This window comes from Panthera uncia, chromosome E1 (genome assembly GCF_023721935.1).
Source record: "Panthera uncia isolate 11264 chromosome E1, Puncia_PCG_1.0, whole genome shotgun sequence".
In the NCBI taxonomy this organism is placed as follows: domain Eukaryota; kingdom Metazoa; phylum Chordata; class Mammalia; order Carnivora; family Felidae; genus Panthera; species Panthera uncia.
The window spans coordinates 44070492-44084300 of NC_064814.1; the positions used below are offsets into that span (position 1 = coordinate 44070492).

The 13809-nt window shown below is 40.9% G+C and overlaps 1 protein-coding gene across 2 annotated transcripts in view; it reads right to left on the bottom strand.

Moving 5' to 3' along the window:
- Positions 1 to 854: 854 nt before the first annotated feature.
- Positions 855 to 13809, bottom strand: part of CRK (CRK proto-oncogene, adaptor protein) — a 30072-nt gene continuing 17117 nt past the window's right edge. Inside the window, exon 3 of one of the 2 annotated variants that reach the window (XM_049636730.1) lies at positions 855 to 7839. In XM_049636730.1, coding sequence (XP_049492687.1) covers positions 7702 to 7839 — 138 coding nt within the window. In that variant the 3' untranslated portion in view covers positions 855 to 7701. The remainder of the gene's footprint in view (positions 7840 to 13809) is intronic. The other variant, XM_049636731.1, reaches the window with a different exon arrangement.

Sequence of the window (13809 nt, forward strand, 5' to 3'; positions counted from 1 at the left end):
GGTGGTACTTAGGATAGCCAAAAGTGGCACCTATCAAATAGATCTCACTAAAAGAAATAGGAAAAGTCTGTCTTGTTTTTCCAATTCTAGCTGCTAGCCTGTCAAGTTGGTGCTATATCTTTCCATTACGATGAAATTTACCACAAATCATTCCAAACAACAAATATTTTCCCCCAGTTCTTGCTTATGTAAATGTAGGTTGTCATGACAACAAGAAGACTGCCTTGATCGTATGGCAGAGCTTGCTAAGAAACAAGAAGCAACTAGCTGGTTCAAACATAAACCTAATCCCATAGGCATGCTTAACAAGGGAAATGAAAAACTGGGGCAATTTTTTATTCAAAAGAAAAAGTGAAAGTAGAGGAAGAATTTGATTCTACTGAGAGAAAAGATGTGGTCAAAAAATTTAAATAAACCACTTCCTCTTGTTACATTCTTTCTTTGGGGATGGGATCTGGCTTTCTTCTTGTTTCTTGCTGTATCACAAGGCTCATAAAAGGATTTGGGCCCCAGACTCGGCCAATTTTCTCTTTACTTGCAATCCACCTTGACATTGGAATGGGGTCACGCCCTTTACTATATACTTTACAGAAAGAATTCACAGGGACCTCACCCATTAGCTGCTTTCTTGACTTGCTGCCTCTACGGTCTATGTTATTGAGACCTAAATGGCAAGATAAGAACTAATTACTTTGAATAATGTTTAGGATATATTAAGCTACTTTCATTAGAACTGGCATTTTAGAACAAAATAATTTGCACATAACCTTGACATTTTTGGTCATGGGATTCAGTCTTTTTGAAAGTATTGCTAAAACGAGATATTAAAAATAAGCTACAACTAGCGAGGAGCCCCCCCCCCCCCCCCACGCCCTGCACTGCTTGGCAGCAATGCAGATTGGTGCAGCGACTATGGAAGATCTTATGAAGGTTCCTCAAAAAGTTAAAGGTGGGGGGCACCTGAGTGGCTCAGTCAGTGAAGTGTCGGCCTCTTGATTTTGGCTCAGGTCATGATCTCACAGTTTGTGAGTTTGAGCCCCGAGATGGGCTCTGGACTGGCAGCATAGAGCCTGCTTGGGATTCTCTCTCTCTCCCTCTCTGCCCCTCCCCCACTTGTGTTTTCTCTCTCCCTCTCTCTCAAATAAATAAACATTTTTTTAAAAGTTAAAGATGGAACTATCCTACAACCCCGTAATTGCACTACTGGGTATTTACCCAAAGAGTACAAAAACACTAATTTGAAGAGATATGTGCACCTCTACGCTTATTGCAACATTATTTACAATTAGCCAAGATATGGAAGCAGGACAAAACAAACAAGTGTCCATCAACAGATGAATGCATAAAGATGTAAGACATATATAATATATACACATACATATACATATATAACCACACAGGAATATTATTCAGCCATAGAAAATAATTAAATCTTGCCATTTGCAACAACATGGATGGATCCAGAGAGTATAATGCTAAGTAAAATAAGCCAGTCAGAGAAAGACAACCACCATATGATTTCACTCATATGGAACTTAAGAAACAAAACAAACAAGGGGGGGAAAAAGAGACAAACCAAAAAACAAACTCTTAAGTATAAAGTACAAACTGATGTTTACCAGAAGGGAGTGGGGGGGGGGGGGGGGGGGGAAATAGGTGAGTAGGATTAAGAATACACTTGTCTTGATGGGTTTTAGTCTAATATTAAAACGAACCTACAGTCTTTGAGCATACACAAGACCAGGGAAACCAGAGACAGCAGCTGAGAGGTAGTTGGCTGGGCCCCTATTCCCCAGCACTAAAAACTCTGCTGAAGGAAACATTCTTTGTTCAATAAACGTGTATTATCGGCTGTGAGCTAGGCTCTGTGCTGGGCTCTCAAGATGGAATGACCAAATCATGCATAGCTCCCGCCCTGCTGGAGCGGACTTCTAGTCTAACAGAGGAGATGGAATGAAATGACCACAGACATATACCACCACAATTTGAGATGAGCACTGTGAATGTGAATGATGTGATTGATTACAAGATTTGTAGGTTTGGGGAAGGCATCTCTGAGGAAGTGACATTTAAGCTGGAACCAAGAGAGTTAATAGATCAGAGTTGGGGGAAGGGAGGTCCTAGAATGGGCAAAGGCTTCTTTATCCGAGCTGACTTGCTCCCCATCCCTTTTTAAGTAACCTCTATGGCCAGCGTGAGGCTCCACCTCAAGACTTCAAGATCAACAGTCACACACTCTACCAATTGAGCCAACCAGGTGCCCCTCATCTGAGAAGCTGAAAGGAAAGCCTGCCAGGAGCACAGAGAATAAGATACGCCAAGGAAAAGGTCAGCATTCCCATGTAGGCCATTCTATGGAATACGGATTGTATTTTATGATTAAGAGGAAGCCATTAAATGATTTTAAGCAAAGGAATGCCATGCTCAAGTCTGCCGAGGACGACCATCCTGGATGCTTTCTGAAGAACAGACTAGGGAAAGTGCATGGCCAGGGGAATGTTGCAGTGGTCTACAGGAGAGATGGCTGCTTGGGTGGTGGTGGTAGAGGCATGCAGGGAATATTTTAGAGGCAGAGCAGACAGGATTTGGTGATGATGGGGATGTGAGGAAGAGAGACATCTATAAATGGGCAGCCAACTGAAACATTAAAAAGAATAACCCAAACTATTTACTGAGTACCACGTACAGTTCTGCATCAGAAAAGGGCAATCAGTTGAGGAGGCAAGAGGGGTTATAATCTACATCACACTCTTGTTTGGACTTGTGAAGCCACGAGCCTGGCATGGGCCATGTCCACAAAGAGGAAGGAGTGCCTTCCTACTGCCCACCAAGCTGGTGTCTGGTGACCTTGACAGAACACTTTCAGAAAGCCACCAGCAGCCTCCATGGGGGCAATGGATGTGGGTTTTGTCCTGCTTCTCCTAGAATGTAAGATTCACAAGGGCAAGGATCTATCCTGTAGGAACTACCACACTTAGAGCTGCTATAATCTGATCAAACCCAGTCACAGAAGCACTCATCTAGCCCTGACAGCTCAACAGCCTGCAAAATATGAAGTCAATCTCTCCCTTTAGTGACAACAGATGAGTACTTCATATTTATTTATTAAAATACTTCACATTTAGAATAGCTCCCTTCTGTGGCAGTAGAGGTATCCTTGGGTTCATGTGACACTCTCTCAAAACAAAGATTACAAAACCATGAGTGAGGTCAAGTAGGTAATCTTTAGACACCATAGCGACACCAGCCAAGGCAGTCAAGACTTTGTGTTAGGGCTCCCAGCTGTTAAGGGCTCACAGGAGCCCTATGGTCACGCTGGAGGTCTAAGGGGAGAGAGGTAGCATTGAGTATACAAACCTGCACAAACACAGTAACTTCAGGAAGCTTAATCCTGCATTACATAGTACATGAAGGTAGCCCAGAGGTATCCAACAAACAGTATTACTATACCCTAACATTGTACCAAGTTTTCACTCACAGTATTTTCCTGGCATAAAAGAGAAAGGAGGAGCCCATCTTACATCTTAACTCAGGTCTCTTTCCTAGTTTCCTTACTGGTACTCAGAACCTTGCAGAAGCCCACCAGGGCCACCAGCTTGAAATGAAGCTAGAAAACTCCACAAAATTGTCCCAAATTAAGGAGAGGAGGCTTGGAACAAGTCAACCTCCACAGGTCTGATATACAATCTCTCTCCCTCCCACTCCCAGAAAGCTAAAATGTCCAAAGTCTTCCCATTTCAAGTAGGAGGATAGAAAAAAAAAATCTGTCCAAGTCAGTTTACCTTTGACCATTTGGTCAATACTCTAGTATCCACCTTGCAGATTCAATGCAAATCTCAAATCTAAGAAAATCAGGCCAACTACAGAAATACTGGAAGCATCCCTTTGACCAGAAGCCAGGCTGGGTGCTCATTTTTTTTTGCTTGCTTTCATCCTGTATCCCTAGAGGATCCTCAACCATTGCTCCCGTTATGAACCTCACTTCCTGATGGTTAGTTCTGGCTTGCCCTCCACCCATTTCTTTCTATATTCAGGGTATGTATGGTAGTAGAGCTCCAAATACTTGGTTTCCTCCTGTCAAACTCAAGAGGCCTATTTTCGCATTTTCTTCTACAGAGGGGGCTTCTTCTCTCTTCTTATCTGTAAAAGGAATAGAATTTAATCTGAAAGTCAGGGTCATAAACATAAGAGTAGGTATGGGCACTCAAAGTTATGTGAAGGAACCCAACACTCAACATATTAAAACAAGATTTTAACACTTTATTTTTTATTGATAAAAAGTCGAAACACACTTAAATCACCTTGCTGTTAAGCTTGTATATGCCAAAGTTGGCTCCCTTTGGGGGAGATTCCTTTATTTAACTCCGGGTTGACAATCTGCTTTGTCTACAGCGGTAATGAGATGTTTTATTTTGGGTCCAAGTAATTGGCAAAGCTTGTCCTTTTCATTTCATTTTTTGAAAGTAATTTCTATACCCAACTTGGGGCTCAAACTCACAACCCCAAGGTCAAGAGTTGCATACTCTACTGACTGAGCCACCCAGGTGTCCCTGTCCTTTTCATTTTAAAACTTCACCACCCATAGGACACAAAACTAGAGGACAATGTCAACCTGTTAGGTATATATAGTGTCATACTGTGTGTGTCTCGATATATACACGTGCTTTGAGAAAGGATGGAAAAAACATAACGTTTAACCTTTTTTTTTTTTTTTTTGGTATTTACTAAATTATCTATCCTGAAAATGTGCTACTTACATAAAAAAGGAGAAATTAAACTGTGTATCTATCCACACTAACATTCTAAAAACCTATTATATAATGTCTAAATTTCTCATTTGCTTTATAAAGTCCCCTACCATATCCTTACTTTCTCTACACCCACATATAACCATTTCTGGACAAGTTTGATGTTCTCTGTCCACATTATTCCAGCTTTTTGATCATTACATAATCTCTTATGTTCCTCTCAAATCAATTTATTTCATAACTTCTGGAGACCCTTGTTCAAAATATCACCAATGATTAACCTCATCTTTAATGAGTACCCACAGATTATACATAATTGTTCCTTTATCCGATTATATGATTGTTCGTAGGTTGTTGAATGTACACACCTCTTATTCCCTAAGCATAAAAGATTTAGCTCTTTTGTGAAAAATATTCAAGGATTACTTTCTTCAAAAGATCACCAAGCCAAACATTTGGCCATATTTTTATTTACTACATATACTATAAACATATACAATACATGCTACAAAAAAACATTTTTTTTTTAAATTTAACTGTCAAGAAAGTGTATAGTGTTATAATACAATGGCACATGTTCATATTTTATTTCAAATTGGTTTGCTGACCACCCATTTCAAACCATTAATAGTGAAATGTTACTTAAGGATAATTAAAAATTATCTATTTGCATTATTAACAATAAACAATTCCAACAAATTAATAAGAATTAACCACGTCAAATATTAGTATCCAAAAACTGGGCTTTTGCAGAAATGATTATATAAAATATAGCAGCCAATTACAGTTTACTTGCTCTGTGACAATGTACATATGCACTTGAATAGGATTCTAGCATTTGCTTTTGGAAGATACTTTTTAGAAGTCCTTTGATTTAAGGTCTAACAACTGACACACCCAGCCAAATCCAACCCAACAGTTCATATAATGGCTTCAGACAACTGATCAAACTGATCATTGAGAAATTCTTATGATTTGGGTAGAGTTGAATGTTCACTAATATTACATATGATGAAAAGAGACATATCCAAGCCAATATCAAAGTCAAAGGCAAAAGAAAATACAAACATTCAAATCAGTTTATGACAAGGTTTTTCTACAAGTATTTTAGATGTCATACTTTCAGGAAAACAAGATTTAATTTAATGTGTAATTGGATTTGGATTTTACAGTATCTATGCTCTAACTGAAAATTTAAGAGTAGTCAGATGGAATTAAGTCTAGTATTGCAAATATGTTCATTTAACATTATTGAGCACCCACTACGTGCATTGCACTGTGCTAACTTTTAAAAGTTGAGTATTAATATATTTATCAAGCATTACCTTAGTGTGAGGTAAAAATAAATTAGCGTCAACTCATTAGTTTGCTTGTGGTATGTAATCCTGTGTCAGCTGGCTTCCCTGTGCCGTATAATGAGCTTCTGCACACCCCTCATTCACTCACACAAACATCTGCACACCGACTATGCCAGGCATTGTGCTAGTCACTGGGATACCATGATTTGGTATAGTTCAAAGAATGCATATTAATCATTAACCTATGTAGAAACAATGAGAAAGATACATTACTTTTCTAAAATGAGGCCCAAAGCAAAATATAAGGTGTTTCTATGGGTCATACCACACCATAGACCAGTAAGTGCCTTTCTAGACTGGGAACTAACTTTTAAGGTTTCATATTGTAGTCTAAATAGCCTAGATCATTTTTGGTCTCAGAAGTCAATTCTTTGGAGCACCTGACCCCACATAAACCTTCCATACTGGAAAGGATTTGTAAACTAAACTGGAACACAAAGAAAAAGAGCCAAAAATGAAGGCAGTTGATAACGTAATGCACTTCAAGCACTATTCTGGCCATGTAAAATGAATACTACATAATTCATGATTGGTTCAAATGTTTTTAAAAGCGCTAACCCTACCCCAAACTCATGTAATTTTAATCTGACTTGTATACAAGTTGCACATAAAGCAAAGGGCAGAATTTGGCCCTACAACCCTCTATGGAATATTCTAAGTGATTGGTCCTTCCACTCCAAGCAAGTAGAAGCTAAGAATTTCAGAGAGTTCCCTAATAGGATACTGGCACTCAGAAGAAATGGCCCTACTGGATCCCATTAGCCAGGAGTCTGTTTAGTTGTGGTAGCAGTGTGAACCTATGACCCCTTGAGGGAAGGCAGAAAGCTGGGAGTTTGGGTGTCCACTCAGTGAATCCAATACTGGCTTAAAGCTATGCACTGAATAAAGTGCTCTGCACATCCTGCTTGTCATCTGGAATGAAAAATACTTTTCTCAAGAATGAACCTGTTTGTAGGTTTAGGGGAAAAGAATGACAAGGATTTAAAGAATCCCAAGAAAAAGTATGAAGCATTGACTAGGAAGGAAGACAAATGCCTCTAGTAGTGTCCTCAGAAATCTCAGGATCTGAACTGTCAGAATGAGTCACACAGTGGTCATGTTCTATAAATGAAAAAGCAATCCCACTGGGTACTTCCTATTCACACGGTGCAATATTACTTCATGGGGGTGGAAGGGAATAGTCTATTGCCATTTGCTAGCATGGTTTCAAAATGAAAACAAAACCATTGAGTAAATCAGGGTAATAAGCAGTGTCCAATATTCCTCTCCTGTCCATCAGTTTTCCACAGGTTGATCTGCACTACCTGAGGGAAAGGAGGCAAAATACCCATCCCTTCTGACACACTCAGGCATGGCTGCTATCGCCTAAAATTGCCAATTCAGAAGTTAACACACGAGCCCTCCAGTTTCGTACCCTGAATATGGTAAATGAGACTAGAGATGGAGTAGTTCAGTCTAAAAAAGATCACAGGTAACAGAATGCTTATATAAACTAGACTGCTTTGACGTCTGTAAGAAAATCGTATAGATGACAATTGGAAAAAAAAAAAAAAAAAAGATTGTTCCCATCTGTCAGCAAAACTGTTGAGCTATACTCAGCTGAAGTCCTCATCAGGATTCTGTTGATCCAGCAGACGGACATGTGTGAATGGGAAGTGACCTCGTTTGCCATTACACTCCCCTTCCCACTGACCACTCACATTAATCTTCGTAACCTTTACCAGCTCACCGACCTGCAGGAGGAGAATAAGGAAAGCGCTTTATTTCCAGTTATGAATGCAAACTGAAAAACTCCATTCTCTGGTTAGGCATACCCTGCCCACGTGATTGCTCTAGGGCTGACATTATAGAAATGGCTATTTGCTGCCTCCCAAGCCCCAGCCACCAGACTGATTACTTGTGGTTAGTGCAGGCAGAAGGAAGAAGTGATTTTAGCAGTGCAGAAAAACACAGAGTACAGAAAATAGAAAGGGCCCTAAAAAATGACACTTTTTGGAAATTTTAATCATCTCTGGAAGAGCAATCCCAACCAGAATGAGCCGGTATTCTTTTTTCTGGTACCCACTGCCCTTAGATTCCTGCTTGCCCCCCAGGCCATGGCCTAGGAGGAGAGATCCCCCACCCCTACTGGCATACAAGCAGCAGCACAATCCCTCAACCCACTAGTGTATACATATCACTACCTACTAGTGCTTGCAGAGAAGATAATCATGGAAATCAACTTCATCTGGTCCCAGAAAATGAAGTGTTCTATCACCTTCCTATCAAGGCAAGGCTTTTCCCATTTGGGCAGGTATAGGCCAAAACTCCAAATTCCATCAGCTCCCTGCAAAGTCCCCATCTTCTTCATCAAGCTCTACTTGGCAGACCACTGCCTGCCAGCTCTCCACCCCCACCCTACCATGTACTAACAGACCTTGTTGCTCCTTCAATGCCACTTGGTACCTATTCATTAAGGAGACATTACGTTTTCGTTTCTGTTATGAAAAACTTTCCTTTGCAACATCAACTATAAAGTTTTGACAATCTAGGATATACGTCTATTCTCCTATAAAACTTAAGACAAAATCAGTCTGATGAATGGATTCATCCTGTGGCAAAATATTGAACAAATGGTGAGATCAGGCCCCATATGACACTGGACTAAAGAACTTTACCCTTTAATTATCAACATCTGAGTTCTGAGCATACAAGAAGTTTCTAAGCATAACTGTTCATTTGGTTTTATTAAGTTAATAGCTACTATTTACTGAACTTTCATTAAGTACTGTAGAGGATTTTTTTTTTTTTTTTTTTTTTTTTTTTAAGTAAGCTCCAAGATCCAACATGGGGTTTGAACTCACAACCCTGAGATCAAGTATCACATGCTCTACTGACTGAGCCAGCCAGGCACCCCTACCGTACAAAATATTTTATATAAACGATTTTCTAGTCCTTATAATAACCTTGTAAAACAGGAATTTTTCATTTTATAGCTGATAAAACTGAGGTTCAGAGCAATTACAGGATATACCTGAGGTCACATAGCCAGGAGCAGGGCTGGGATTTGAGCCCAGAAGTATTGGCTCCAAAGCCAATTAATTTATGCTCTTTCTACCATAGCAGGAACTTTCAAATTATGCTCCCACGACCTTCAGGATTCCCTAAGAATGTCTGTAGGTCAACCACTTGCTTAAGTGAACTCGAGTTTAGGACCAGAGCCTTCTGCAAAACCAGCTTGATCTTAGAGAAGAAACAGATTGTCTACTGGTCTGTCTATAATGTCCTGAAGAACTATCTGAGAACTACAGAGGCCTAAGGTGGTTGTGGGGACCATAGGGTGCGGAAAAAAGGAAGACAGAAACTAGAGAATATCTGAGAAAAGGGGATAAAATATAAGGGTGAGAAAAGGCAGCAGTGTAGTCTGCTGATGTTGTAAAGATTGAGGCTGATGGTTTAAGGGGAGAAGAAAAGATGCTGCACGTCCATTCTTGCATCCACATGCACAATGCAGTCCCCCAAGGCTGCTAGCACCAGGGTTCTTTATTCCAAGCAATCTTTGAATTCAAAGTTCCTGATGTCCAAGCAAGCCAACCATGACAAGTCAAGATGTTCCTATAGCCCCCAATCACACCACTAGCCTCTTGCTATGCTAAGGTCAATTATACCGAGTGTAGGACTTCTTTTCCCCATCTTAAATTTTTTTTTTTTTAAATGTTTTTATTTATTTTTGAGACAGAGAGAGAGAGAGCATGAGCAGGGGAGGGGCAGAGAGAGAGGGAGACACAGAACCTGAAGCAGGCTCCAGGCTCTGAGCCGTCAGCACAGAGCCAGACGTGGGGCTTGAACTCACGGATTGTGAGGTTATGACCCGAGCTGAAGTCAGCCTCTCAACCGACTGAGCCACCCAGGCGCCCCTCCCCATCTTAGTATTTATTTGTATTTTCTACTAAAACACTCATGTCGTGCTAAGTGCTATTCTGGTAGCTAGACATAGGGTAGTAGACCTAGGGAATGTGTACACTCATGTCAAAAGTCTAAATTGCCACTCACATTAAGTTCCCCTCCAGATGGGGACAAGGGCCCCCGGTTTGAGAAGTTGGTTTGACAGGGTGCTGGCTGGCTCAGTCAGTAGAGCATGTGACTATTGATCTCGGGGTAGTGAATTCAAGCCCCATGTTGGGTGAAGCGCTTACTTGGCATTGGGGGGGGGGGGTGGGGGGAAGCTAGTTTGACAATATCTAACACCCCTAACAGCTGTCATATCTGAATCCATCATTTTACTGATATTAAAAACCCACAAGAGAGACATGAGGAAACATTCTGGAGTGTTGGAAATGTTTTATACTTTCATGTGGGTGGTTATCACATAGGTGAATACACATGTAAAACTCCAAGCTGTATACTCAGGACCAGTACCTTTTACCAAATGATTTCATATATTTTTTTCTCCTAACCCCACTCCCTCAAATGATTTCATATTTAAATGAAAAGATGAAAATTTGTTATATTTTACCCGCATTTTCTGGGTTTTTGAGAAGATGGTTCTTCAGGGTATACCCTTAAGTCCACCATTCTACTTGATAGCAAAATCTAGGTTTATTTTATTCATTTTGTTTCAAGTTTGTTTATTTGATTTTGAGAGAGAGCAAGTGGGGGAGGGGCAGAGACAGAAAGAGAGAATCTCAAGCAGACCCCATGCTGTCAAGCACGGAGCCCAATGCAGGGCTTGAACCCACAAACCCTGAGATCATGACCTGAGCCAAAACTAAGTCAGATGCTTAACCAACTGAGCCACCCATGCACCCCCAAAATCTAGATTTAAACACTTTTCTCTCAATGTTACATTGTCTTTATTTTTAAGCATTTAACATGCTATCTCAAATCGCATCCCACAGAGCTCTGAGAAGTGAAGGACAGGTTGAAATGTGGACTAGCCCAGCCTCTTGCTTTTATCAGTACCACAGAAACACAACAGCTGCTCCACAAGCAGGACAGAACCTGCTGGCCTGCCCTCAGACTTTTCTTCTTTCAGAGGTCAAACGGAGAAACATTGCAAGATGGTACTGGTAGGGGTGAGGGGTGGATTCTGTACAGATTAGACCTTGGGACACACCAGAGCCATCTCTAACGCACATGGTGTCTTGGCTCTACCCTACAGAGGCTCTGGAAAACCACACCATATTCTGAAATCCAAAACCTTTTTTTTTTATAGTTGATCAGGTTCTTGGCAGAGAGGCCCAAACATCAGGGAGTGAAACAAAGGCTATGGCACAACTCTAAAACAATTCTAACTTTTTTTTTTTTTTAATTTTTTTTTTTTCAACGTTTTTTATTTATTGTTGGGACAGAGAGAGACAGAGCATGAACGGGGGAGGGGCAGAGAGAGAGGGAGACACAGAATCGGAAACAGGCTCCAGGCTCCGAGCCATCAGCCCAGAGCCTGACGCGGGGCTCGAACTCACGGACCGCGAGATCGTGACCTGGCTGAAGTCGGACGCTTAACCGACTGCGCCACCCAGGCGCCCCAATAACTTTTTTTTTTTTTTTAATTCTGATATTTAAGTGGATAAAAGAGAAAAATTGTAAGCAGTCAATTGGGCTAATTAACCTGTCCAAAGTGGCCTTTAAGTACAAGTACTTCGAGGAAGATCTTATCAAATTAAATAACCCTTTGTACCCTATGGAGTTTTTCTACTGCAATATTCAAAGCCCATGGGGATTCCTAGGGTCAAGAAAAGGCAAACCCCAAGGGCAACACGACTATCCTTAGATCACATGAGGCCCTAGTACTTTCGTAGTCTGGAAGAATAGGTGGCTGTCAAGCCTGGAGGATGCAGGCTGGGGGAGCTCAGAAGGTGCCAGGGCAGTCTGAAAACACGGGCTACGCTAAGTGCAGTTCTTCCTCCAAATCAGAAACAACACGAGAATTCACGCTTCTCCTCCTGTTAGGCAACAACTCACTAAAGCAGGATTTCCAAGGCCACACCGAGGAGGATGAGGGGGACGGATATGGGTTCAAGCTTGGCATGCTATTCCAAAGACAAAGAAAGCAAAACAGAGTACTTGCTCCAGAAATGCTATAATCTTAAGATACAAAGGAATGTACTAATCAGTAAGTGCAGTAATAACGGTGTTCTAACACTAGTGATTTCAAAATTCAAGTTATAGATGGAAAAAACCCTAATTTGCCTATCAATGAATAAGAAAGACTTTGTAAAGGATTTGAAGCACGAGACAGTTCACCTTTCTTTTTATGAGGCAGACTTCATCACCACCCTGTAAAGGAGAGACAGTGATGATTCTTTCACTGAGGTACTGTTCTATTGTCCAGTCAGTTCTCCTGATCCTAGGTCATGAACTTGGACGCAAGCCTGCAAGTAAATCATGGCATCATCTATAAAGAGGACTGAATGTGGTTACTTCAGTGTTTTCACTCCTAGGGAATTTGATGAATACTGGTTTCTTCCCTAGCTCTGTGTAGTTCCCAAGGTAAATCACAATTTTGGTACACATGAGTCAGATCTACAATTGGTCCAGGAGCAAAAGACTACCCAATCGATATTCACCAGTGAGTTTCCATTATAGTGAGAAAAATACTGGCACCCAATTAGCATTAATTTTTTGGTACTCGCTAAATAGGAGACATCAGGGAACTGTGTGATCTCCTTCCTTTGCTGGTGTAACTCCAGGTGACTACTTTTCTAGTTTCGGTCCCTACTATCTAACAGGAAAGGCATCAACAATCACCAGTGTTCCTTTGATGCTAACTTGCTGTAGGATTCCAGTGAGATCTGACAAGAAACACATACAAATTCATATAAATAGAACCAGAGAAAAGCACATACAGAGATGGAATACAGAGGCCTTGTCTTCAAACATTTTTGAACACACCAAGAACACATTTAGTAAATACTTCCAGATTTGGCTGGAGGAGAACAAAAGTTAAGAAAACGACAGCAATCTAAGACAGGGGTCAGCAAGCTACGGTCCATGAGCCAAATCCAGCTTGCTCCCTGTTTCTGTAAACAGTTCTCTCAGAACACAGCAAACTCATCTGTTTTGTCTATGGCTGCTTTCTTGCTACAATGACAGTTGAGTGGTTGTGACAGAAAGCGTATGGTCTGAAAACCCCTTTACTGAAAAAGTTTGCAGGTCTCTGATCTAAGGGAATAGGTAATATTTAGGGTACATCTACAGTCTTGCAAATCAATGGAAACAACTGCAGACAGCTCGGCCTTAAAGATTCACTTGCCTCAGAGATGGACTGAAATTGCCATGGGCTATATTGGTAGAAAGTGGCAGGTCTTTGAGATTTAACTGGTAGGCTTCTGGATGAAAAGAAAAAGCATCTCAACAAATCCTGGAAAATAGGTCTCATCCTAATTCTAGTCCAAGTCAGAACAGATCTTCTCTAGCTCCACAGCCGATACTACCTAAAACTAAGTTCCCTATCCCCCTGGACAAGTTGGGGAGGTAACCACATATACTAGATACATTTTTAGCTAAATGTAAAGAATTTTCTTTTTTTTTTTTCTTTTTAAAGTTTATTTATTTTGAGGGGGAGAGGGAAGAGGTGCAGAGAGACAGGGAAAGAAAGACAGGAAGAGAGAGAATCCCAAGCAGGCTCTGTGCTGTCAGCTTGATCCTATAAACTGTAAGACCATGACCTGACCAGAAATTAAGAATCAGATGCTTAACTGACTGAGCCACCCAGGCTCTCC